This window comes from Cololabis saira, chromosome 10, assembly GCF_033807715.1.
Source record: "Cololabis saira isolate AMF1-May2022 chromosome 10, fColSai1.1, whole genome shotgun sequence".
Lineage (NCBI taxonomy): Eukaryota > Metazoa > Chordata > Actinopteri > Beloniformes > Belonidae > Cololabis > Cololabis saira.
Genome location: NC_084596.1, coordinates 37,475,807 through 37,499,614, shown reverse-complemented (window position 1 = coordinate 37,499,614; position 23,808 = coordinate 37,475,807). Strand labels below are relative to the sequence as shown.

Sequence of the window (23,808 nt, the reverse complement as noted above, 5' to 3'; positions counted from 1 at the left end):
AACCTTCAACACATCAGTGCTGAGACTTTCTGGGACTTTGAAGGCTGATTATTCTTTTTCTCCTTCATGGCATCATCACCGTGAGCAGGTTTCTTACCGGTTGGGGATAACCAGGAGATCCTGGTGGACCAGGAGGACCGGGAGGACCGGCCAGGGAGACCGCTGGGGACACCACACAAGGTTCACATGTAACAGGTACAACCACCTGGTAAAAGATGTTAACTCAATCATTTCTCTCTCTCTCGCTTACACACACACACACACACACACACACGTACTTGATCCATAGGCAGCTGACGCTCCAGTGGCCCCAGGGGGGCCTGGGGGGCCTCGGGGTCCAGGTCGTCCGAACGCTGAAGCTCCAGGCTGACCTGGAGAACCTTCTGGACCTGGAGGACCAACAACCGACTCACCTTTTGGACCCTGCACACATTTATGCAAAGAGTTGATTCACTGTGGAAGTTAAATATTCTTCTGGAAGTTAAATACTCTCTCAAAACATGTATACTTCAATAATACAATAATACAAATCATAGATTTCTTTCAGACATGTGGGAATACATAATAAAAACTATAAACAATTCAAGATGTTTCAAAAAAAACAACGACAAACAAATAAGGAAAGAGAAAAGCAACATGTTCAAATAAAAAAGAGAATGTCTGAAAAGGAGAAAGAAGAAGCATATACTTATTTAACGGTTCCTTCTCTATTACTCAGCCATAACCCTTATTTACACCCCATAATACACCTACCTACATAATATATCCATTCCCATAATTATTTACACATTTGATAATAAATACACAAATATAAAAATAAGTGAATGATGTAAAACAAATAATAAACTGTAAAACACCTCTATCAAAGTCCCTCCTCCTCCCTGTACCTCGTGAAAACCATGTTGTTTTTCTGCTTGTTTTCAAAGTAAAACATGGTATTACTTTAAACTCACCACAAGTCCCGACCGTCCTGGCTGCCCTGGAGGACCAGCGGGGCCCAGGGTGCCTTTTTCTCCCTTTGCACCCTTGAATCCCGGATCACCTTTAGGCCCCTGAGATCCGCCGACCAACAAGACAAAACCGTAGAAGATTAACCAGAATCCATCTATGTATCCATCCATCTCTCCATTTATTAATAGCTAATTATAGGATGATGTCTCAGTTTTCTTGATTCTTTTTTTAATTTAACTCTCATTCATGTAGAGAACCCAGATCATGTTTACCATCAACTATGCAGTGTCTTTTTATTCATTAATAACATTTATGCATTCTCCCACTTCTGTTATCAGTGACCTCACGGTTTCCCCTTTGGGTCAAGCTTATCCGTTGCTATGTACAACCTGGACTGTATCACTACTTATTTATTTAAAGATGCGTTGTTTTTTAACAGTTTTTTATTTACTGAAGTCATTTTGGTAAATACAACTCTCAGGTCCAGGTGATATTCCAGCTAATCTGGACGGCTCAGTTCTCACCAATTTTTTGGCCCATCTGTAAACTTCCCTTTTTATCTTAACTCTTGTAGAGAATACTACAAACATCTTTAGGTGAGTTTAGCATTGATGAAATACTGTGGCTGGTTTTAAGATCCCCCACAGAACTGAAACTCCCCTTTTACAGATTTGTGATGCTCTTAACTGTTGTTTCAGGAAACTCTGCTGTTTTAAAGCTTTTAAGTTTAACTGCTGTATTTGTTATGGTTTGATACCATTCAGTTTGTTTATCCTGAAATGAACAGTGTGTGGGCATTAAAGGTGCAGAATGGTTCAAGCCGTACAGGACTGCTTTTCTGTACAGTTTGGGGCATTGTTTTTCTGTCATCCTCTCTTGTTTTGGGCCTGTCAGTGTTTCCTTTGTATGTGCTGCCCCTACGTTCAGTTTTTAGGAAGTGCAGTCTGTGCTTCCACTATTTTGAGGAGGACATCCAAATATACAGTATCTGCTAATAAAATCTTGAGATTCTGATTCCCCTTAGTCCAGGGGTCGGCAACCCAAAATGTTGAAAGAGCCATATTGGACCAAAAACACAAAAAACAAATATGTCTGGAGCCACAAAAAATGAAAAGTCTTGTATGTATAAGCCTTAGAATGAAGGCAAAGGGCGAAAGTCGAAATGTTGAGAAAAAAGTCAAAATTTTCTAGAAAAAAGTTGAAATGTCGAGAAAAAAGTCAAAATTTCGAGAAAAAAGTTGAAATGTCATGATTAATGTTGAAGTACAATCTTGAGAAAAAAGTCAAAATTTTCTAGAAAAAAGTTGAAATGTCGAGAAAAAAGTCAAAATTTCGAGAAAAAAGTCAAAATGTTGAGAACAAAGTCGAAATGTCGAGGAAATAGTCAAAATTTTGTGAAAGTCGAAATGTCAAGATTAAAAAGGAAGAAAAAAAGAGAAAAAAGGAAAAAAAGAAGAAAAAAGAAAAAAAGAAAAAAAGAAAAAAAAGAGAAAAAATGGAAAAAAGAGAAAAAAAGAAAAAAGACAAAAAAAGAAAAAAAAGGTCAACATTTTTTTAAAAAGCTCCAGAGAGCCACCAGGGCGGCGCTAAAGAGCCGCATGTGGCTCTAGAGCCGTGGGTTGCCGACCCCTGTCCAATGGTTAAATAGCGTAAGCTATTTGACAAAACGGTGGACATTAAGTTTCTCCTTGGGATTGAAAGCTTGACAGTCATTTTGGTTGTGGACACGTTGGCTGTGCTATGACCAGCTAAATGATGGCCGCTTGATGTCTTTACTCACAGATAAGCTTAAAAGTGAGGTCTGATTTTTGACACTGAACATAGATTTACATTTAACAAACTGATTGTAGAAACTAGCTTCCAGTTAAGATTATTAGACTAAACAAGATTTTACTTATCTTATAATGATTTTGAAAGAGTCGTACATGCGTATAAAACTACATGACTGAACTACAGTCATCTCAAGCTAGTTCAGAATGCTGTAGCCTGGGGCCTCATTTAAAATGGAGTGCGTAGGATTCATACTAAAAGTGCACGTACGCCCAAAAGCCGAAAATGGCGGGCGCAAAAAAAAATCCGGATCTATAAAACCGCGTGCACGCAGACTTCCACGCAATGTTCCCTTTATGAATCACAGTCCACCTGGAAAGCTGCGCAGTTGAATCCGCCCCATATCCCGCCCTCAACACGCCCATAAATCCATATGGATGAGCCTACTGAGCATGCGCAGTGGCTTCCTGCAGCCTGTTAGGGATGAATGCGTCAGAATGAATGAACGTGTCGAGCCACCGTGCCACTGAATTTCGCTGAGATCTGAGATCTAGATGTTGTGGATGATGTGGAGAGAGTACAGGAAAACCACATTATTTGGTGGTCACAGTAAAAGTAGAAAAAGTATATAAATAGTATAAAATAAAGCGAGTGAGTGGCAGCACGTCGTTGCTGCCCGTTAGTGCCACGATCGCACGACGCAATTTCCACTGGGGGCAGGGGGAACATGTCCCCCCCACTTTTCAAAATGATGTATTTGTCCCCTCCACTTTTTACAGTTTAAAAACTAACGGTAGGCTCAGCAAATCATCAAGACACTCGGGACGGCGGCCCGGCACCCCCCGCTCCCCCTCCTCCCTCCCGTCTCCCCTCAGAGCTGCTCTAGGCTGTTTTATGGTTCCGCGTTATACCAACGCAGAGCCTACGGCGTAGGGTATGCGGCGACGCGCACCCTACGGCGTAGGCTCTGCGTTGGTGTGACGCAGAACCATAATTCCGGCTTAAAAGTAAACAACATGAGCGCACGTACCCGTGCATGACAGGCAGACACACACGGGGAGAAGGGACTATTTCTTTAATTTTTATTTTTTTAAAAACTTTATCCTTATGAACGCAATTGTTATATAGTCCAACTTTCCTTATTTTAATCAGAACACTTTCTTTTTTCCTCTTCGGCGTGGAGTAGTGGGTTCGGAGCGGCAGCCCCCACCCCCCCCGCCTCCTGCTCCGTTATCAGCACTATCTTATTATAAGTCTGATATATGTTGTGATATGTGATGACATTATTAACAGTATGACATGAATCTGGCTTCATTTCACCACCTCACAGCCTGCGCCGCCAGTTCCCCGTGTCTTAAGTAAATTCTTACGGGAGGGTCCTGGTTGCCGTAAAGATACGCAGATTTTTCGGTTAGTTTTTTCTTTTTAGATCCGAGGCTTTGCGTAGATGGCGGCTTCCGCAACTTTCAGGCCCTTTTTCTGCGCAAGCAAGCTTTATAGATGAGGCCCCTGGTCTTTTACTGGAACCAGATAACACAAATGTATCACTCCAACTTACTTTCCATTTTCTCTGACCTTGCTAACCGTAAAAGTGTGTGTGCTGGAGAAATATGCACTCACCACAATCCCGTCAGGAAAGGTGGGGGCTGAGAGAACAAAAGACCACATTACAATACATCATTGTTAACAATAAAAGCAAATCAGAAGATAAATTAGGAGTCAAACTTGAAGGTGGCAGGTCAGCGACAGTAAAAAAGAAGTCTGTTTAAGTCTCACCTGGTGTCCCGGGCTCACCAGGCATTCCTTCCTCTCCTTTGTCTCCTTTCAGTCTCGAGGAATCCCCCACCATCACTGACTCCTACACACACATATTCATACACATTCACATCATAACTGCAGGTACTGCATACACATGTGCAGAAAAACACAGGAGAACATGTGGCGGAGCACATAGAAGTACTTGCGATTGTTACGGAGCCATATCATTAAGACCACATGAAACAATGTAAAAGGACGGTTTGTTATTGGGATTACAACAACGACAACATTGCTGTAAGCACTGTAAGACCTCTGTTAAAAACAAGGCATAGATGCCAAAGGCAGCTGCACACAGAGCCATCACCTGAGGTTAAAATGCAGAGATCATGATTAATGCAAAAATGATCTTGATAATAAAGTGTTGGTCAATTATACTACTATTCATATTTTTTCCACTGTAAATACTCGTCATTAATTCATTAATTAAATGACTTTCTGAAGAGTTCAGTCTTTATGATGTTGTGTTTATTTCTTCTTTAACCAACCTTTAAATAGGAAGCAAAACAGTAAAACAGAAGCCACCCAACCACCACAAGAGAAAGGACAAATAAGAAACCCCTCATATATTTAACCCTAGACCGGGGGTCGGCAACCTGCGGCTTCAGCGCCGCATGCAGCTCTTTAGCGCTGCCCTAGTGGCTCCTGGAGCTTTTAAAAAAATCTTTGACCTTTTTTTTCCCTTTTTTTCTACTTTTTTTTCTTTTTTTCTCTTTTTTTTCTTTTTTCTTTATTTCTTTTTTTTCTTCTTTTTTCCTTTTTCTCTCTTTTTCTTCTTCCTTTTTCCTTTCCTTTTTAATCTCGACATTTCGACTTTTTTCTCAGAAATTTTCACTTTTTTCGCAACATTTCGACTTTTTTCTCGAAATTTTAACTTTTTTCCTCAACATTTCGACTTTTTTCCTCAACATTTCGACTTTTTTCTCAACATTTCGACTTTTTTCCTCAACATTTCGACTTTTTTCTCAACATTTCGACTTTTTTCTTGAAATTTTGACTTTTTTCTCAACATTTGGACTTTTTTCTCGACATTTGGACTTTTTTCTCGACATTTCGACTTTTTTCTCGAGATTGTACTTCAACATTAATCTTGATATTTTGACTTTTTTCTCGACATTTCGACTTTTTTCTCGAAGTGCATAATGAAAAAAAAATCTTCCCCCAGTTATAACTAATATAGGTACATGCAGCATGTGTTGCCTTCATTCTAAGGCTTATACAAGACTTTTCATTTTTTGCAGCTCCAGACATATTTGTTTTTTGGTCCAATATGGCTCTTTCAACATTTTGGGTTGCCGACCCCTGACCTAGACTCACACATGAGCGTTGTGGCAGCACTTGACGGCGAGGCCTTGCTGACACCTTTTTCATGCCAATGAATCACATTTCTTTGCTGCTAGACATGCAAGAAGGCTGGGAGTTTGTCAGCTTTGACAGAACTGATGGCAATTTTTCTAACAGTGATAGTTATCAGTGCGTTGCTTAGAAAACTTGCTAGGCTTCGTTTTTAGATGGTTTGTAGTCTTCATGAACGCAGGCAAAAGGGGAGAATATCACGGGCTTGTGAGAGAACTCCGCTCGGATGGTTTGCCTCTGATAATGAAAAAGACTTGCTAGTTACCATGCAACACAGAAAAGTAGCCTAAGTCCGCAACCACATCAATGCAATGCATGAAAAAGTCACCGACTAGCTCCTTCACCCCATCCATAGGCAACTGACGGCGCAGTAGAGTAGAAATGGGAATTGATAAGATTTTTATGATTGCAATTCCATTTTCAATTCTGCTTAACGGTTCGGTTCTTTATCGATTCCCTTATCGATTGTCATTTGGAAAAAAAGGACAATAAAAGGTCAATTAGCATCACCAATATCAAATTTTAATAATAATAAAATAAATATTCTTCTCTAGAAATTAACAAAATACAACATAATTATTCTGTGGCAATTCCACGAGAATGTCCAACCTTTTTCTAATAGAAATTAAAATTCTCCTTTTTAAAAGGATATATGAACTGAGCACTCAAAAATAAAACTATGTCAGCCAGTGACAAATACAATCAAGTCAAATCCAATCAAACTGCATTTTGCAAATCTGCAACCCTAACCCTAACCCTCTGACGAATTATCCACTTGGCAAGTATTGCTAGTTTCGCAATGCAATGCAATGTACGTAAGCCACGCATCGTACGTCATATGTGCCCACTGGAATCGAAAAGGGAATCGTTTGCAAAACAGTGGGAACTGGGTCTGAACAATAAGCGGTTCTCGATTCCCATCCCTACATGTGAGCCTATAAGGTGACAAGATGCAGATCAGAGACTTAATTTTCTTTTAGGAGGATGAAAGGTCTGTGATATACATAAACTGAAGGAATGAATATCAGCAGCAACACTTTTTTCCTGTTTACTGAAGAATAATTGAGGCAGGCACCATTCACCACCATCAACCTGCATTAACATTTGTCCTGAAATAAGACGAGATATCAGATTTGTCTATCTGCTGGTAATTTATGTCTCACAAGACAATTGTTAATGCCAGAGTGGCACCTCTTGTAGCTTTCTCGTAGACCATTAGGAGACAAAAAGGAGGAAATGTAGGGAGGCAGGTCAGACGGAGGGAGGATGGTTGGGCGTACAGCTCAGACCAGAGAGGGCAACATGCTGTGAAACCCACACACCAGCAGAAGAACCCATTTCCAACTGAAACGGACCACTCAGATGGTCCAACTCAGACTTACTCGTCCCTTTTTGCAGTGCGGTCTGGGGCGCAGTGGGAACACTGTCTTTAACATTCAAAGAAAAGAAACAATTCAAAGAACATAACAGAACTAAAGATGAGGAGTTTCGAACATTTTTAGGGACTTTGCTGAATGCAAATGTTGGTAACTAATGCTGTTTCTCATATCCTTTAGGTTGTTATTCTTCTTCAAAGTTTGTAGTTATTTCAAGGCCAAACACCATATTTAGCAACAATAACCTAACACAACATCCTGGTGGCACTTCTGACTACAGGATTAATACTTATAATTACTTATAACAGCGTAGTTTTATTTTTTTGTAATTATAAGAAAATAATGTCTTACTAAATGAAGCTAAAAAATCAGGAAACAGTTAATATATTACCGTATTGGCCCGAATATAAGACGACCCCCTCTTTTTCAAGACTTAAATTTGAAAAAATACTTTTTGAAAACCAAATTAAATTTTTATACAGAAAATAATTGCAGTACATCTGAAACAAATGATTATAACAATATATTCAAGAGAAAAAGCATGTTATTTTGCCTCATTCAAATCATCATCTTGAAGTTTGCATCATAACTTCTCCTCAGCTGCTGGTTAACCTGGCCGATCTTCAACCAGATTTTCTCCAGATTGTCGCTACGTTTCTCCATTTTCTGTTATCTCTTCTCTTTTCCTTTTTACCGGTATTTTTTATTTTTCTTCTTCGTGATATGGGTGCGCTTTGGCCTGGGGAGTTAGGTTCAGCATTCGCTTTAAAGTATGTGGCGCCATCTAGCGTTGTGAATGGGTATAACGTCTAGACCCCGAATGTAAGACGACCCCCACTTTTTAAGTCTTATTTCAAAGCAAAAAACACCATCTTATATTCGGGCCAATACGGTAATTGAAAAATATCAAATGATTTAACAACATTGCTGGAGACATTGGTCTTCAATTGTGCACAGGCAACAGACTAGATCAAAGCTCAGTTCTGAGCCATCTCATCTACAGTTTGACTGGAGTTTACATGTACAACCAGACATGAAGCACTCCATTAAGGTTTTTGGGCTAAAATGGCCAAAATGAACCAATTCCACTGATTGTCTCCACTGAGGAACCTGATTGCCTTAAGCCATGAGGTAATTTTTCCAATTTTATTACTTGGGCATAAAAAACATGATCCAATAATATATTGTACAACATCCCATTTAGGTTGTGCTCCGTCATTTTCATACGTACCCCATTAAGTCCAGTAATTTTTCCTGGTGGACCAGGAGGTCCAGGAGGACCTGGAGGTCCCTGAGAAAGAGAGAGATGGGAAGCTTACATTAAAAACCCAAACCCAAAATATTCTTGTTACTGACTTATCCAGCTGACCTGTCATTAATCAGTTTCCTATTCATAAATCTAGACAATGCTGTGAAATAATAACATTTCTCATGAGAAGCCTGTTGGGAAAGCAAGAGCTTATAAATGTAATTTTCACTTTTTTTGATTGTTTTCAATTGTTCTTTAGATTGAATCTCTCCTTAAAGTCTAGTCATTGAGTTCTGCTGTTCACTGAGGGGTTTTTTTCCCCTTCAACTCGAGAAAGAAACAGCTGTAGGTTTTAATTCCTCTGCATTAAATATTCTTTGGGGAACACAAAGTATTTTCTGAACAAAAACCCAGAATATGACCAGAGGAGAAGAGTCAATGAACCAGAGGATCAGAGATCCTGAAAACTTGTACCATCCTGTGTCTGATGAGCAATCAGCTTCAAAGATGAAGACTCTTGAAATAACATCTTAAGATGGAAACGTTTACTTATTGTTAAAATAATATTAGAATGTGTTATAATGGAGAGTCCATCAAATAAACCCATTTAATGAACTGAATCTTGGGGTTCTTAAGCTGACGACTCAGTGCTAATTGTGGGCTCACTACAGCACACAGAGTCTGTGAAACCTTTGATCAGTCAAGTTTAATCCCAATTTGGCTTGTCTAGTGGTGAAGTCTTTGACCTTGTGTCTGACCAAACTTGTAATGTATAAATGTACTGATATGCTGTAAACTGATGAAGGCCTCCGTCTTTGCATGTTCTTACCGGCTGGCTAACAGAATCCCCTCTGTCACCTTTCCTCCCAGCCATACCGGGTCGTCCCTGCAGACGGAGAAATAGCAAAACTCATATCTGGATTTGTTCCTTGCAAAAAGTTCAGTCCACAGTTTGCAACACAACTTTACATATGAATTTACATAACAAATAGCTTTTAAAATAACTAATAACTTTTAAATGACCGTGTAAATCATAGTAAGACAAGTGCAATACAAAAGAAATGTAAGTTTTTGTTTCAGTCAGAAATATACAAAATACCAATTTTCAAAACAGTGCCTCTATTTGATTTGTTTTCTTATCTTCCAGTTAACATTTCTGTTTCTGTATAATAAACAATCAGCATTCAGAGCCTTTCCTAACATGTCAACTGATATTTGTATGTGATCAGAAAAACAAGCTCACTGGGCGTCCAGGGAAACCGTATTCTCCTTTTTGGCCAACAGCTCCGCCTGGTCCCTGAAATAACCAAACAAAAAACTTATTGAATGTACTGGGGACGTTGTCATGAGTAAGGAAACCTTAATAAACAATTTGTCAAGCTTTTAAATACAAAAAAAAGGATGAAGTGCTTCCCCATAATGTTCTGTTTAATACAAATTTACCAAGCGTCCAACGGGTCCTGGTAAACCACGATCGCCCTGTAGGAATAATAAAACAGCAAATTAAAGCAGCCCATTACTCTGATAGAAGTTTCAAACCAGTTACTTCTCTGGTATAATGACATTTTTCTCATTTTTCTCAATGTGCCGTATCTGTCCAACTTTTGTAGAGGTTCTTGCTCTAATGCATTTACTGGAATCTGGTATCTAGTCTGACTTAAATCTTTGGCTCTTCTGTCTTTCTTCTCACTAGGTAAGAAACTTTAGTGTCTGAATTTTATTTTTACACAGATACTGAGCAGTGTGTATTTTAGGTTAGCCATCCAGTGTTATTACAACAACTGGATCAACAGGAAGTCTGGTAGACAGTAATAAAGACATCACCACTCTGGTCAGTTAGTTTTCCGATACCTTTCGGCCTCTGGGACCCTTAGGGCCTCTGGGAGCAGCCACGATAGATCCATCAGCAGCAATGGTCACTCCTGCTTCTCCCTTTTCCCCCTGTTGGAGAAAATAATAGGAAAAATGATAATTATAGCATGCAAGGAGTGATTTTTATTCCCGAACAGAGTTTGGTGCATCCAGTTCTCACCTTGACTCCTGCTGGCCCTTGAACACCTGGATTGCCTAGCTCTCCCTTTGGTCCCCTGGGGCCCTGAGAAGGCATGAAACAATGTTTGGGAAAACTGGCAAGTTTGGCAAAGAACTGTCTTGAAACAGGAACTTGGCATGAAAATCTGAGTAGCATTTTCTTTTTTTTTTTTTTTTTTTTCTTTTTTTAACAACTGGGTAACCCCTAAGGTGGTAATAAGAACAACCTACCCCTTTTTACCCAAGAGATAGCTGATGCAAATTTCTTGGGGGAAAATGGTTTACATTGCTTCCAAATAATGGTTATGATATTTTAAACAAATTCCAAATCGGTCTTACAACAGGTTGAATTCAAATTTGCCTTAATTCAGTCAACGGGTAACACACATGCCCTGCATGAAGTGGTGCGGAAAAAACAATCTTACTGGAAATCCAGCTCTGCCAGGCAAGCCTTCAGGGCCCTGCAACACACACACATACACACATGCAAACACATGCATGCATGCACAAACACAAGCACAAGCACACATAGAGAAGCATTGAGGTGTGGTTATTGATCTATTCCAACAAAGCCACACATGACAAGCATCACCTGACACAGCTGCAGCCAAAGCAACGCACACTTTGTATCAACAGATAAAAGCTACCCACCATAGCTCCCGGAGGTCCTCTGATCTCTGTGATGTTGAAGATGCCTTCTGTAGCATTCAAGATCAACTGCAAAGAGATGGTTTAATGAGGAATTGTTTCTGGACAGGTAACATATTTGCATAACTAAACCCACTGTTACTACTGCAACCACTATGTGTATTAATAACACATCTGACCCCATGGAGGCATGTAGCTGCAGCAAACATTTCTGTAATGTAAAATGCTCCCATGTGGCTAGAAGTAGTAATTGCTCCATATATATATATATATATATATATATATATATATATATATATATATATATATATATATATATATATATATATATATATCTATGCATCTCTCTCTATATATGATCATATCTAAACACACACACTATATATATATATATATATATATATATATATATATATATATATATACATATACATATACATATACATATGGGGCGGCAGTAGCTCAGGTGGTAGAGCAGGTCGTCGGCGGTTCGAATCCCGCTCTGTCCCAGTTTGCTGTCGTAGTGTCCTTGGGCAAGACACCTTACCCACCTTGCCTCGTGTGAATGTGTGTGAATGTTGGTGGTGGTCGGAGGGGCCGTTAGGCGCGATATGGCAGCCACGCTTCCGTCCGCAGCTGTGGCTACAATGTAGCTTACCACCACTGGTGAGAATGTGTATGGATGAATAATGATTTCTGTAAAGCGCTCTGGGTGCCTAGAAGGGCGCTATATAAATCCAGGTCATTATTATATATATATATATATATATATATATATGGAGCATTTACCACTTTTAGCCACAGAGCAACGCATTACAAATATGTTTGTTGTATATGTATATATATATATATATATATATATATATATATATATATATATATTTATGTGTGTGTGTGTGTGTGTGTGTGTGTGTTAAAGCCTACATCATGAAGATTAATAGCAGGTCCAGGAAGTCCAGGAGGCCCAGGCAGTCCTGTGGTGCCGACTCCGTCAGCCCCTTGATCCCCCTAAAGTAATATAATATTTGAAAGATAGGGTGTATTGCATTCAAATGTTTCACTATTGACTCAATATACCACATCTGTTTTGCTCAGTGAACCTACCTTGGATCCTGTCTTTCCTTTATCTCCCTTGGCTCCCTGTTCGTAAAGATAAATAATGTATTAATTGCAGTATTGTTTCAGCCTGGCACTGAAATACTCCTTTTCAGCAACTTACTTGTGGTGTTTAAATAACCTTTATAAAAAAAACATAATAGCTCTTGGTCCTTACAATCTTATTTATCATTAAAGAATATATATTTTATGTATTTTTTTTAAAACACTGGCACAATGTCCTGAAACATTACTGAAATGTCTATGAACGGGTTTGATCACAGACCAGGGGTGGGCAGTCCTGGTCCCTGAGGGCAGGGAAGGCTGCAAGAACAAGCCTGAGTATAACTCTTTAAAAGGGACCTATTATGAAAAACACGTTTTTTCTTGCTTTAACATATATAAAGTGGTCTCCCCTCAGCCTGCCAACTCAGAGAAGGAGGAAAGCAACCAAATTCTGCAGTGTCTGTACAGCCGCCCGGATGAGCCGTCCAGTATGATGTGGATCTACGAGCCGTTCAGATTCAGCGCATTTTCGTTACGTAACCAAAATGCAAACCACGCCCACAACTAACACTGTGTCCTAACTGCATGGGAGCGTCCGACTATCGCTTCGCACTGCGTGACATCGGACGCTCTCTGTCCATCTCCCTCCAGCAGCTGCCACTTTACTGAGGTTTTTGTAGTGAAATGAGGAGGAATCATAGAGATAACTTCTCATTTCAACTAACTGGATCAGCCGTTCCTCATCCGTGACTGTTTCCTACAGCGTTTTCAACCGGCTTTCAACGCGAGCGGCAGGAAGAAAATAGAAGCAGGGCGTCCAACAAATGTTCAGCTCAAAACGGCGCGGAACCATAAATCAGCCTTAAAGGAGCTTGAGGCTGTTTTTTTTATTTGCAAAATGTGCTGCAATTCGGTCCCGATTTTCCCGCGCTGGGCTGCGGATGTGACGTCACATGACGCTGCATGCACGTTCTCCCCGTTCTCCCGTGCCGGCTTCACTGTTGGCTGCAGTACCCCCGACGGCCGTCGTGGTGAAGGGTGGCGATAGAGAGTCTCATTTCTTAAAAGCAGCCGCAAGCTCCTTTAACTCTGCCAGCCGGAGCTTCCACCATTTTTTCGTAGCGGTGTATCGCGTCATCGCGTCATCGCATCATTCAGGCAGCCAATCAGCACAGTGCCTCATTATCATAGCCTCCCCGCCCACTCAGAATACCTCATAGAGAATGAGGTTAGAAGCGGTAAAGATAAAGACATGGTTTAGAGGCTGAATTTCTAATTTATTTAGAAAAAACTATCAAAATCCTGTTTTTAAGACATTCAAGGCCTGTTTAAAATAGACATTAAATGCCATAATAGGTCCCCTTTAAACCAGAGTTCGGTTAAAGCCCTCATCTTGCCAGCCACAGCTAGCTGTTGGTTGGTAGTCCGGTTAGTCCGGTTAGTCAACCCGGAAGGGCCCAAGCCATCCCGTCTGGGGATGAAGGCTGGAGCTTCTCTGGTTACTCCCATAGCTAACAGCCAACAAGTAAGAGGCCATCTGCCTTCAGTCAGGGGTGAAGACAGCTGCCTATTTAGCTGAACTTTGTTCTTGGACCCTTCAAAGCCAACAGGGAGCTGGCTGTGGTGGTCTGTAAGCACAAGTAACAGTGCAACAAACCATAATACCTTGATAATAAGAATGATCATGCTCTGTAGGGTTCAAGGACAAGAAGTAAACTTCTACAGTAAGTGCTAGGTAGCCAAACAGGTTTGATATCAAAGACGTCCATGCAGTTGCCACTCAAAAGAAACACCCCAAATTAAACATAAATATGTGAACATTTATGTGTAATCTAGCTGTGGACATCAAAACCATCTTAGTATTTTGAAACTAAGCCATATTTATTTCTGCGGTAAAGTTGGACATTTTAACATGGGCTCAATGAAAACTGACTTAATTTGGAGCCAGTGGTCATTCAAATAAATTAAACTTTGGCACACAGTTTGGCACACATTGGTTTTAGGGAAATCATCATGCATTACAAACAGTCTGCAGGTATAAAGCCCTTATTTTCTTTTATTCCCTGTGCAGCAGCCAGTTACAGTCCCTGGAGTCAACCACTTGACTCCACTCTTCCTGCGTTCTTCCAAGGCCTCTGTTCTTATCACTTTTACAGCTTTAGGAAGAATAGATGCAGCATGAGGAAAAGTTAGGCATCGACAAAGATAGAAAGGCTGAATAAAGCTACTGTACATTCAAATCATACAGTTAAAATTTTATTTACAAGACAATGAGTGTGCCATCTCAAACTGTTGGTTGGGGTCAAATCTGATCTTTATCTTTGAACTACCCAAGTATACAAGGCCCATCAAAGAGGGCGATCAACACATCCTCAAGACAACTGTGACACCAACGGACAGTAAAACAATCCAAAGAAAAATGCCAACAACACCCCCCCCCCCCCAGGATTTATGAAAAAAATTAGTATATGTTTTAAGTTTTCTAGTAATAATGTCAGATGAAGCGTTCCAAACCAAAACGATTGAGCCCTCTAGTGTATCTCTCCGTTGCCTTGAACAGGCTGTGTGCTGCAAAATGTGCTTCAATTCTGGGCCCGAATATTCCGCGCTGTCCTGTGGATGTGACGTCACATGACGCTGCATGTGCGTTCTCCCCGTTCTCCCGTGCCGGCTTCACTGTTGGCTGCAGTACCCCCAACGGCCGTCGTGGTGAAGGGTGGCGCTAGAGAGTCTCATTTCTTAAAAGGAGCCTCATGCTCCTTTAAATGTTGTAATCTAAATAACAAACTCTGCTTGGTCCAGTTGTTACAGTTGGACATCTAAACATTCTTTTTAACCATGAGTAAAGTCTGAATTTTCCACAAGTTTTTAACATTTCATCCACCCTGATTGGAGTTGGTCCCACTGCTGAAGCTACTTACCCTAGCACCTGGAAGTCCAGCTGGACCAGCCACTCCCTCTGGTCCTCGCTCCCCTGCTTCGCCCTGCAACCACCAACAGCAATATGTGAGACACTTCTGACAAAGTGCACGTCTGTTTTTTCGTTCCCTAAGCTATTATCTTAAATGAATGAAGATGAATGATATTTAAGATGCTACTGGAATATCTTGACATTGATTGTGAAACGTCAGAGAAAATAGCACCTAAAAATGAACATCTGCTGCCACTGAACACTACAAATATTAATCCAAAATAAGGGAACGTAGATAAAAGCGTACATTTTATGGCAGACAATATCAGCTGTGTAATTTCAAATGACCTTACCTTGACGGAGAGCCCTGGAGCTCCTGGGGTCCCATCCTCGCCCTGCAGGCAACACACGATAGTGGTACGAGTCAACAAGTATGCTACATGTTGCTAAGAACTCTCCAACCAATTATCCTCTGCAAGAATATTATTTACATATACAAAAAGATTACCGGTGGTCCGAGTGGCCCAGGTATTCCAGGAGGACCCTGGAGTGAATAAAACAGTATTTATCCACAAGAAACAATATATTAAGCAAACATAAACATCTTCTCTCTTCCACTTACCTGTGGACCCCTGACTCCAGTTCCAATTAGCATGTCACTCTTTCCAGATCCTTCCATGTCCTGAGCACAAAAACACAGTCCTATGTCAATAGTTGAATTCAAATAACACAATGTATTATTTTAAAGAAGCTATCCATTTCCCATGTGCATTGATAAAGTAACCCTTTTTATCTTTCTCTTGAACAATAGGAGAGTAAAATGGAATCACCTCTGCAAAGAATTTGGTTCCCGCAGGTCCAGGAGGACCAGGGAGTCCCGGTGGGCCTGCTGGCCCCTGAGGCCCGTGTGGGCCAATAGGCCCCTGTGATCCAGGGCTTCCTGCTGCTCCCTCAGACCCGCTGTCTCCCTGAAGAGTCAAAGACCAACAGCAGACTCCCGTTAGTCTCAATAGATTGACCCGTTTTTCAGTGTAGAACTAACAATGTGTTTGTTTGGACAGAAAGCACGTTTTCACAATGCAGATGCATTTTTACATTGCTGTATTTTCAGTGGTATAAATCACCTTTGGTCCCGGTGGCCCAGGAAGGCCTTGGTCACCCTGAAAGTGTAATAATTAAATTAATTAATACATTATAAAAAAACATTACTTCTTGTGTGCTTATTCTTTTCAGTATTGTTTGAAATGATAGCCTGGCCAGACATACCCATTTACTTAATGAACATTTTCAGAAATTGGTCCCATACCCCTACCCCAAATATATATATATATATATATATATATATATATATATATATATATATATATATATATATATATATATATATATATATATAGTGTGTGTGTTTAGATATGATCATATATAGAGAGAGATGCATAGATATGTTCATATTTTTTCAGTTGGGAATGGTATAAACTAACACAGTTTGTCCAAGTGGTGTTGCCGTATGTTGCTTTCCAAGATGGCCGACGATGTTGGACGCGACTGCGCATGTGTGACTCAAATCGGGTAGCGACTCACATCGGGTAATGACAGCCATGTCTCAAAACAACCAAGATGGCAGTAGAATTATTAAGAAAACACCTTAGATTAACATGTTTTTTACTGAAAAACAAGCCAGGCTTTTAAAATGACATAAAATCACTAAAGGTATTGTATATGGAGAGTATTATCATAAACTTGACTTCACTTGTGTTAATCAAAAACTCCTTTTTCTTGAATGATCAGTGATCATTCACACACAAGTAGAAAGAGGAAGGTCTACAGCATGTGACTTTCATCGAGCTACGAGGCCCTGATACCATCCAAATGTAACATCTACCTTCTCTCCGACAGCCCCGGGATGACCTGGAGTCCCAATCGGTCCTGCTAGACCCTAGATGGACAAATAAAGACAAAGACAGGCCCATTGCAGACAAAGTTGTTACAGCTATCTGAAAATACACCGAAACATAGCACCATGTTGTCCCTTCAGCCATTCCAACAGGGACCAAAGATGATGGTTGGTCACTTTAAAGGAATACTCACAATATCTAGGAACTGTCTCATTTGTCAGTTTCCTTACATTGTAATTTCATCCATGCCAACAAAATGCCACACTTTAAGATCAGCATTGCTTATTGCCATTCAGCTAACGTGAACATGTAACATGAAGCAGCAGTGTTTGAAGGCAAAGTAGAAAGGATGATTTTATTGTTTTCCCATCACTTCACTGCAAAGCTGAAATAATGAAAAACAATATATTCCTTTAAACGAGACCAAATCAAGACCAAAGTGCAGCAATATTTCTGTACTTTGGACAGAAAAAACAGACAAAAACAAAACAAAATGTGCTCTTGCAGACCTCGGACACAAAGAAAGCATCTCTGCGGATGCGGGTGAACATCTGATTCTGCCTGATTGTTCATTTAGCTGATTTTAGTCAAAATCATTACTCGATTTCATGACTTAACATTTCTTGCCCCATGTATAACATTAAAGATATATAAAAAACGCCCAGAAACATGGCTGGGTCCAAGTTTATTGACTTCACGTTGGACTGAAGTAAAAAAGTCAGAAGCATTATTACAAATATTTTTTAGAAAATGAGTGTTGTGTATTAATGTGTAAAATCAGATGTGTACTTCCCAAATTCTTAAATGGGGCTGGAAAAGGGAAATTATCGCAATTTCTTTTTAACTGAGATTTTGCACTCTTTCTTAATGTTTCTTTACTCTTTTACAGCAACTGGCCTTGTGAAGAGACCTTCATAGCATTTCATATTTCATATGTTTGGAGTCGGGGGTGGCCACTGCCATTCTCTATCTATGCAGCTATGTGCTGGGTCATTCTGTCATTTTAGTTTGTGACTCTTGTTTTATTTAATATTTAATCTTTAATCTTTATAATTGTGCACTAGAGCGTTGTGATGAAAGAATTTCCTGCTATTCTATTCTAATCACTTTCATATTCCTAAAAGAGAAGGACTAGCATAAGCTCTTGAGCCCTTAGATCAGTGTTTCCCAACACTGGCCTGCATGTTTTAGATGTCTCCCTGCATCAACACACCTGATTCTAATTAACGGTCATCACCAGCTTGTCATCAAGATCTGGACAGCTCTGTTGTTGACACGGCTCCTTATATCACGGTGTGCTGGAGCATCTACACTGTTACAAATATTGTGCTTGATCTTCTTAAAAAAAATTAAGGCAACTTTTTGCATGAGATTATTTTGTAGATCAAGAAAGACTAGTCTTTGTATAAACTACTTAATTTTTGTAAATAATACATTTTGCAAGTACAGTCAACCTAATTGTGTTAAGTTTACTTTATTTATCAAAATTAAGTTGACTTTTCTTGTAAATGAATTTTGTACATACTAAAAATTAAGTAGTTTATACAAAGACTAGTCTTTCTTGATCTCATGCGAAAAAGTTGCCTTAATTTTTAAAAGTAGATCAAGCAAGATATTTTTTACTGTGGTGTTCTACTTAAACAAATAAAGCACGTTTCATCTAAACATTGGTCAATCTGCCAAATAGATTAAAATTGTTAAAGGAAAAGTAAATAAAACAAGATCATTGCTTGTTGTTTGTGTGTAAATGAAAAGATTGCCTGATATTCACATAAATTGCTTGTTAAGGAGAAAATGCAACAATGTTTAGTTTTTTGAACAAATGCAGATTAAGTTCAAAACTAGATGTATTCATGTAAAGCAACAAACTTCATTTTTAATTGTTGATATCACAGATTTAAATATGTTATATTTACATGTGCTTAGATTTATTTTTTTCAGTGTAAAACATGCAGGACAGCATGCCCCGAGGACCAGGGTTGCGAAACACTGCCTTAGATTACCAAAGTTTTGTTGGTTTTTGGTTCTAATTAAGATATTCTTGGTGTGAGGCAGTTTCCATAAACATCTTAATTTTTTTGATAACTGGGAAACACATCAAATGGGTATTAAAGGTGATTTTTTTGTTTGTCCGATACAATTAATGAGCTAGAATTTGAGTAAAATCCGACTACAACACTGAGAAGAGCCCAGATGAAGTGACCAATAAACAAACAAAAAGACAGAGTCGTCTTCCTGTGTCATGTGACGATAGAGACAAAAGCGAAAAACACATCAGCAGCAACTACATTGTCTGTTACTTTCAGTTTAGTCACCTGTTGTCATGTGCAATGAAACCTCATGCTGACATGTTTCATTTTCTACTGACAACCTTTGAACTGAGAGTAAATGAACCGAAAATTGTGAAAACCATATTTTTCCAAAAGCAGTAACTCTGAGTTCCACATTAAGATGTGGAGAAACCGAGTTTTAGCGGTTGTAAGACAGCAGCAAAGACAAGGAGGTTGGTGGCGATGTTCAGTCACTGTTGCCTGAGTACTGAGGCAGATGGTAAAATGTTGGTCTTCTCATTTGTGTTACCATTTTAACGAGGACAATGCACATGTGACATCAAGTACATGTAGAACTCTGATAATCCGATAATAGTCCAATAATCTAATAGTCCAATAACGTGACCTGTGTAGGAGATCAGTGCACCGCCTCAGTACTCTGGCTTTTGACTGTAATTCTATCATTTATTGTTTCCTGGTTCATGACCAGAAACCAGAAGGGTATACCTCGCCAGAACCCAAAGCAGACTCAAACCCAAGCTCAGAACCAGAACCAGAACCAGAGTCAGAACTGAAATCAGAGTCGAAACCGGATCCAAGTTCTGAGATGAGGACAGAGGTCAGCTCTGAGCTCAAAACTGAATCGTCAGGCCCAGACCCACTAAACAGATCCTCAATCATCTGGAACAGAGTAGAGAGGAGGGAGGCATCACAGGGAGGTAGCAAAAGGTGGATGAACTGGGGCTGATTAAAATACAGGTGGAGAGCATGATTACATATCAGGAGTTCGCAATTAAATCCCAGGAAAGGATCACACAAGATACAAAAATAGTGTTAAGGACAGACAGGTAATGAATTTAAAGAATACATAACCAAGTACTAAGTGATTTGAGTCAAAACAAAACAAAACAAAACAAACAATTTTTTTACCAGAAGAAAAAGGAAAACCTAAACTCCACATTCAAACCTCTCTATAGAGCAATATCACTCCTGACCACACGAGTGCGCACAGCTCTACTCTGAACATCACGGTCCTATTCTACTTTAGTTTTTAGTTTAATCTTATTGTTTTTATTTGGCTTTAAATGCACATTCATATGTTTATTTTGCATCTTGCTGTAAGTAAAGCAATTTAAATAACCTTGTACATAAAATGTGTTTTATACATAGAGATTTTTTTCTTTGTGTGTGTGTGTGTGTGTGTGTGTGTGTGTGTGTGTGTGTGTGTGTGTGTGTGTGTGTGTGTGTGTGTGTGTGTGTGTGTGTGTGTGTGTGTGTGTGTGTGTGTGTGTGTGTGTGTGTGTGTGTGTGTGTGTGCACTCGTAGTTACCACTTGGTGGGGCTCTACCACCTATAGCCCACCCACGGCTTGGGGCCCTGAATCCTCGTGGGGCCATGTGTGTGTGTGCATATAACCTTGCCTGACAATACTATGGGACTGACACATTAACGGTCATGTGATATACCGCCCCCTTGTGGTGAGGAGTGGTATTGTTAAATTGAATGAATTTCAATGATAATAGATTAGCAACGCTGCAACTAACATGTGAGATTGGCAAATTCAAAGTAGTAATAGTTATACAAACATCCACCTGAAAATATGTCACATGACTAAAATGTTTTTAATTTGCATTTGGGTATTGTAATTAAATTGCAACAAAGATGTTTCATGTCCAACTTGAAATGAAAACTTACTGGTATTCCACGAGTACCCGGGAGTCCATCTTTACCAGGAGAACCAGGTGGTCCAGTATAGCCAGATGACGGTTCTGTTGAAGGATGGGTACCAGGAGGCCCAGGAAGTCCTGGAGGCCCCGGTGGACCAGGAGGACCCTGAGAGCAGGAGAATATTTATTCTATTGTAGTGTAAATGAAATGATGACAGATTATTTGTGTAAGTGATCCTGCTTTTACCCTAATAAGTTCATTATCGCTGTCCAGGTCTTCAAACCCAGAGCCCAGGGCATCTGGTCCATACTGAAACATACAGTCACATGTTGGTCTCTCACTCAGGTGATATAAGCTGTGTTTTCTAGACCAGTGGTTCTCAAATGGGGGTACGTGAAGGCACTACAGGGTTTTAAATTATACATATATTTAAAAAGTAGCATCCATGCAAAAATCCTTTAAAAATAAATATTTCATAAATAATTGAGGAAAATATAAGTCTAAATTCAAGGCTATTCAACTTATTATCCTAAAACCACAGAGTATCCCCCACACCAGGATGGTTCCACCTAACCTGTCAAATGCCACCTGGCTTCACCTGTCAATCACTTGGACCAACGATGGAGTCGTGGTTGAAGCGTAGCAGCAATATTTTTATGTTTAATAAATCACTTACTGATGGCACAGTGCTCTGTTTTAGGTCTTTTTTTTTACAACCAAAAGTGCTTTGCGCTGGTTAGGGGGTACTTGGCTGAAAAAATATTTCACAGGGGGTACATCACTGAAAAAGGGTTGAGGACCACTGCACTAGACAGTTCTCATACCGAATGGCAGGATAATCCATATAATTAATGTAAACAAAAACACAAGAGGAGAACCTATAAAACAATGTTGCTCACAGGTACGCTGCGTGATCTGGGGGGTCCAGGGGGTCCGGGCAGGCCAGGGGGCCCTGGTGACCCAACTCCACGGTCTCCCTGTAGAAGGATAAGGATATCTTAGCTTTAAAATAAACTGAAACATATTAAATAAAAATCTTTCAAAGTTAAACTTTTTTACATGAATATTAAAAAAAAAAATAGAATTGTTCATGTCTGTTGAAAATGATGATTATGAAATCTCATTTCTCATCTGAGGAAGATAAATTGAGATGCAGTGCTCCATCTTAATGCGTTATTCATAAAGTATCATCTGTAGATGCACCTTGTCTCCTTTAGCTCCAGTTTCTCCGCTCAAACCCGGAGTCCCCTGAGATCCTCTATGACCCTGATGGTAAAAATACAACTATGTTAATGCATGTAACGTAAGCTACAGCAAGGAAAACAAAGCAAACCCTTCCACCACCACTAAAATAAGAGGAAAAATAAAAACGTATCCATTACTCACCGACTCTCCTTTGTCTCCTTTGCTTCCCTACGAAGATAGAGAGGTAAAGATTTGCGCTCAGACCCCATCAAATGATTGCAGTAGTCACACATATTTGATGTAAACTTAATACTTGGGTGGATTTTTATGTATTGCACTCAGAACTACTAAACTGACAAAGATGAAAGTGTTTATTATCTGAATCTTTTCACATGATGGCTCTCTAGACTTAACAGGATGATACGATGAAAAACAGAAATGCAAATAAATATATAATGAATAAATATACATATTTCGTTATGCTTGATAGAAATTGCTGTCCATCAAAGCCTGGAGGATAGTCAGACATCTACTTAACTGTCCCAAGGAGCAGTGTACAGTATCATGCAGATGTTTTGAAGGTAACCGCTCATCTTCTGGTAGTTTGGACATGACGACTCCACATCTATCTATCCATCTATCAACTGTGCTGAATGTGATGCACGAACCTTCTGGCCATCTCTCCCTGGTGCTCCTGTGGGTCCAGGGATTCCTGGTGATCCCTGTGGCCCAGGTGATCCAAGCGTTGTCTCATCCAGTATGGAGGGCGGCCCTGGGGGACCACGTGGACCGGGTGAGCCAGGATCACCGGGCTCTCCTTTGAACCCAGGCCTGATGTGACCCTGTAGATTCAAATATTTCATTTGTCATTTGTATCTGGAGAGAAAACCATTTGTGATGACTGTGACTTTGTGCAGCATTTTAACATCTCACTGAAATCGAATTCAGTCTTGTAGGATCTGTGTCTCTATGTCACTTATATGCCAGAGGAGCGTCTGGCTATAAACAGGTCTTTGTTTTAGGTTTTAGGTTCATCTACTGTAGAAAATGTAAATGCTTATGACCAATCCTGCAGGAGTGAGTAAGAAGGAGCCGGAATCCCACATAAACTTACGTCTCCTGGTCTCTCTCCTGGCTCCTCTGTCTGGTGTGGCCCTACACGGGGAACAAAAACATTAAGTTGTATTTAACACTGACGACTTTTATTTCCATCACTGGAATTTATCCTCTCGATATCTATTCATCTCAATAAATGGAATTAGGATACTGTTTGTATGATTTGAAATATCTTAGAGCTACTTCTAAAAAGCAAACATTAACACACATTTCTAAGGTGAAACAGTCTCTTCTACGACGGAGTATTAGGGCCAAACTAAGACAAAAAAAAAAATTGGAAATTACGAGAATAAAGTCGTAAAATTATGAGAATAAAGTCGTAAAATTACGAGAATAAAGTCATAGCCTAATGTTGCGAGAATAAAGTCGTAATATTATGAGAATAAAGTCGTAAAATTACGAGAATAAAGTCGTAAAATTACGAGAATAAAGTCGTAAAATTACGAGAATAAAGTCATAGCCTAAT

General features: G+C 39.7%; 1 protein-coding gene across 3 annotated transcripts in view; it reads right to left on the bottom strand.

Annotated features, from left to right (window-relative positions):
• col15a1b (collagen, type XV, alpha 1b) overlaps positions 1-23,808 on the bottom strand; it is a 74,010-nt gene that overhangs the window by 8,633 nt on the left and 41,569 nt on the right. The window contains exons 9-38 of one of the 3 annotated variants that reach the window (XM_061732834.1): positions 23,341-23,381; positions 22,895-23,068; positions 22,428-22,454; positions 22,245-22,307; positions 21,941-22,018; positions 21,288-21,350; positions 21,069-21,206; positions 19,881-20,054; positions 17,091-17,144; positions 16,333-16,368; positions 16,039-16,176; positions 15,831-15,890; positions 15,717-15,752; positions 15,562-15,603; positions 15,219-15,281; positions 12,301-12,336; positions 12,121-12,204; positions 11,200-11,265; positions 10,974-11,009; positions 10,550-10,612; positions 10,369-10,458; positions 9,961-9,996; positions 9,761-9,814; positions 9,347-9,403; positions 8,500-8,559; positions 4,498-4,579; positions 4,342-4,367; positions 954-1,052; positions 279-423; positions 98-162 (exon numbers count right to left, since the gene is read on the bottom strand). In XM_061732834.1, the coding sequence (XP_061588818.1) occupies positions 98-162; positions 279-423; positions 954-1,052; positions 4,342-4,367; positions 4,498-4,579; positions 8,500-8,559; positions 9,347-9,403; positions 9,761-9,814; positions 9,961-9,996; positions 10,369-10,458; positions 10,550-10,612; positions 10,974-11,009; positions 11,200-11,265; positions 12,121-12,204; positions 12,301-12,336; positions 15,219-15,281; positions 15,562-15,603; positions 15,717-15,752; positions 15,831-15,890; positions 16,039-16,176; positions 16,333-16,368; positions 17,091-17,144; positions 19,881-20,054; positions 21,069-21,206; positions 21,288-21,350; positions 21,941-22,018; positions 22,245-22,307; positions 22,428-22,454; positions 22,895-23,068; positions 23,341-23,381 (2,186 nt within the window). The remainder of the gene's footprint in view (positions 1-97; positions 163-278; positions 424-953; positions 1,053-4,341; positions 4,368-4,497; positions 4,580-8,499; positions 8,560-9,346; positions 9,404-9,760; positions 9,815-9,960; positions 9,997-10,368; positions 10,459-10,549; positions 10,613-10,973; positions 11,010-11,199; positions 11,266-12,120; positions 12,205-12,300; positions 12,337-15,218; positions 15,282-15,561; positions 15,604-15,716; positions 15,753-15,830; positions 15,891-16,038; positions 16,177-16,332; positions 16,369-17,090; positions 17,145-19,880; positions 20,055-21,068; positions 21,207-21,287; positions 21,351-21,940; positions 22,019-22,244; positions 22,308-22,427; positions 22,455-22,894; positions 23,069-23,340; positions 23,382-23,808) is intronic. The other 2 variants (XM_061732835.1, XM_061732836.1) reach the window with 2 other exon arrangements.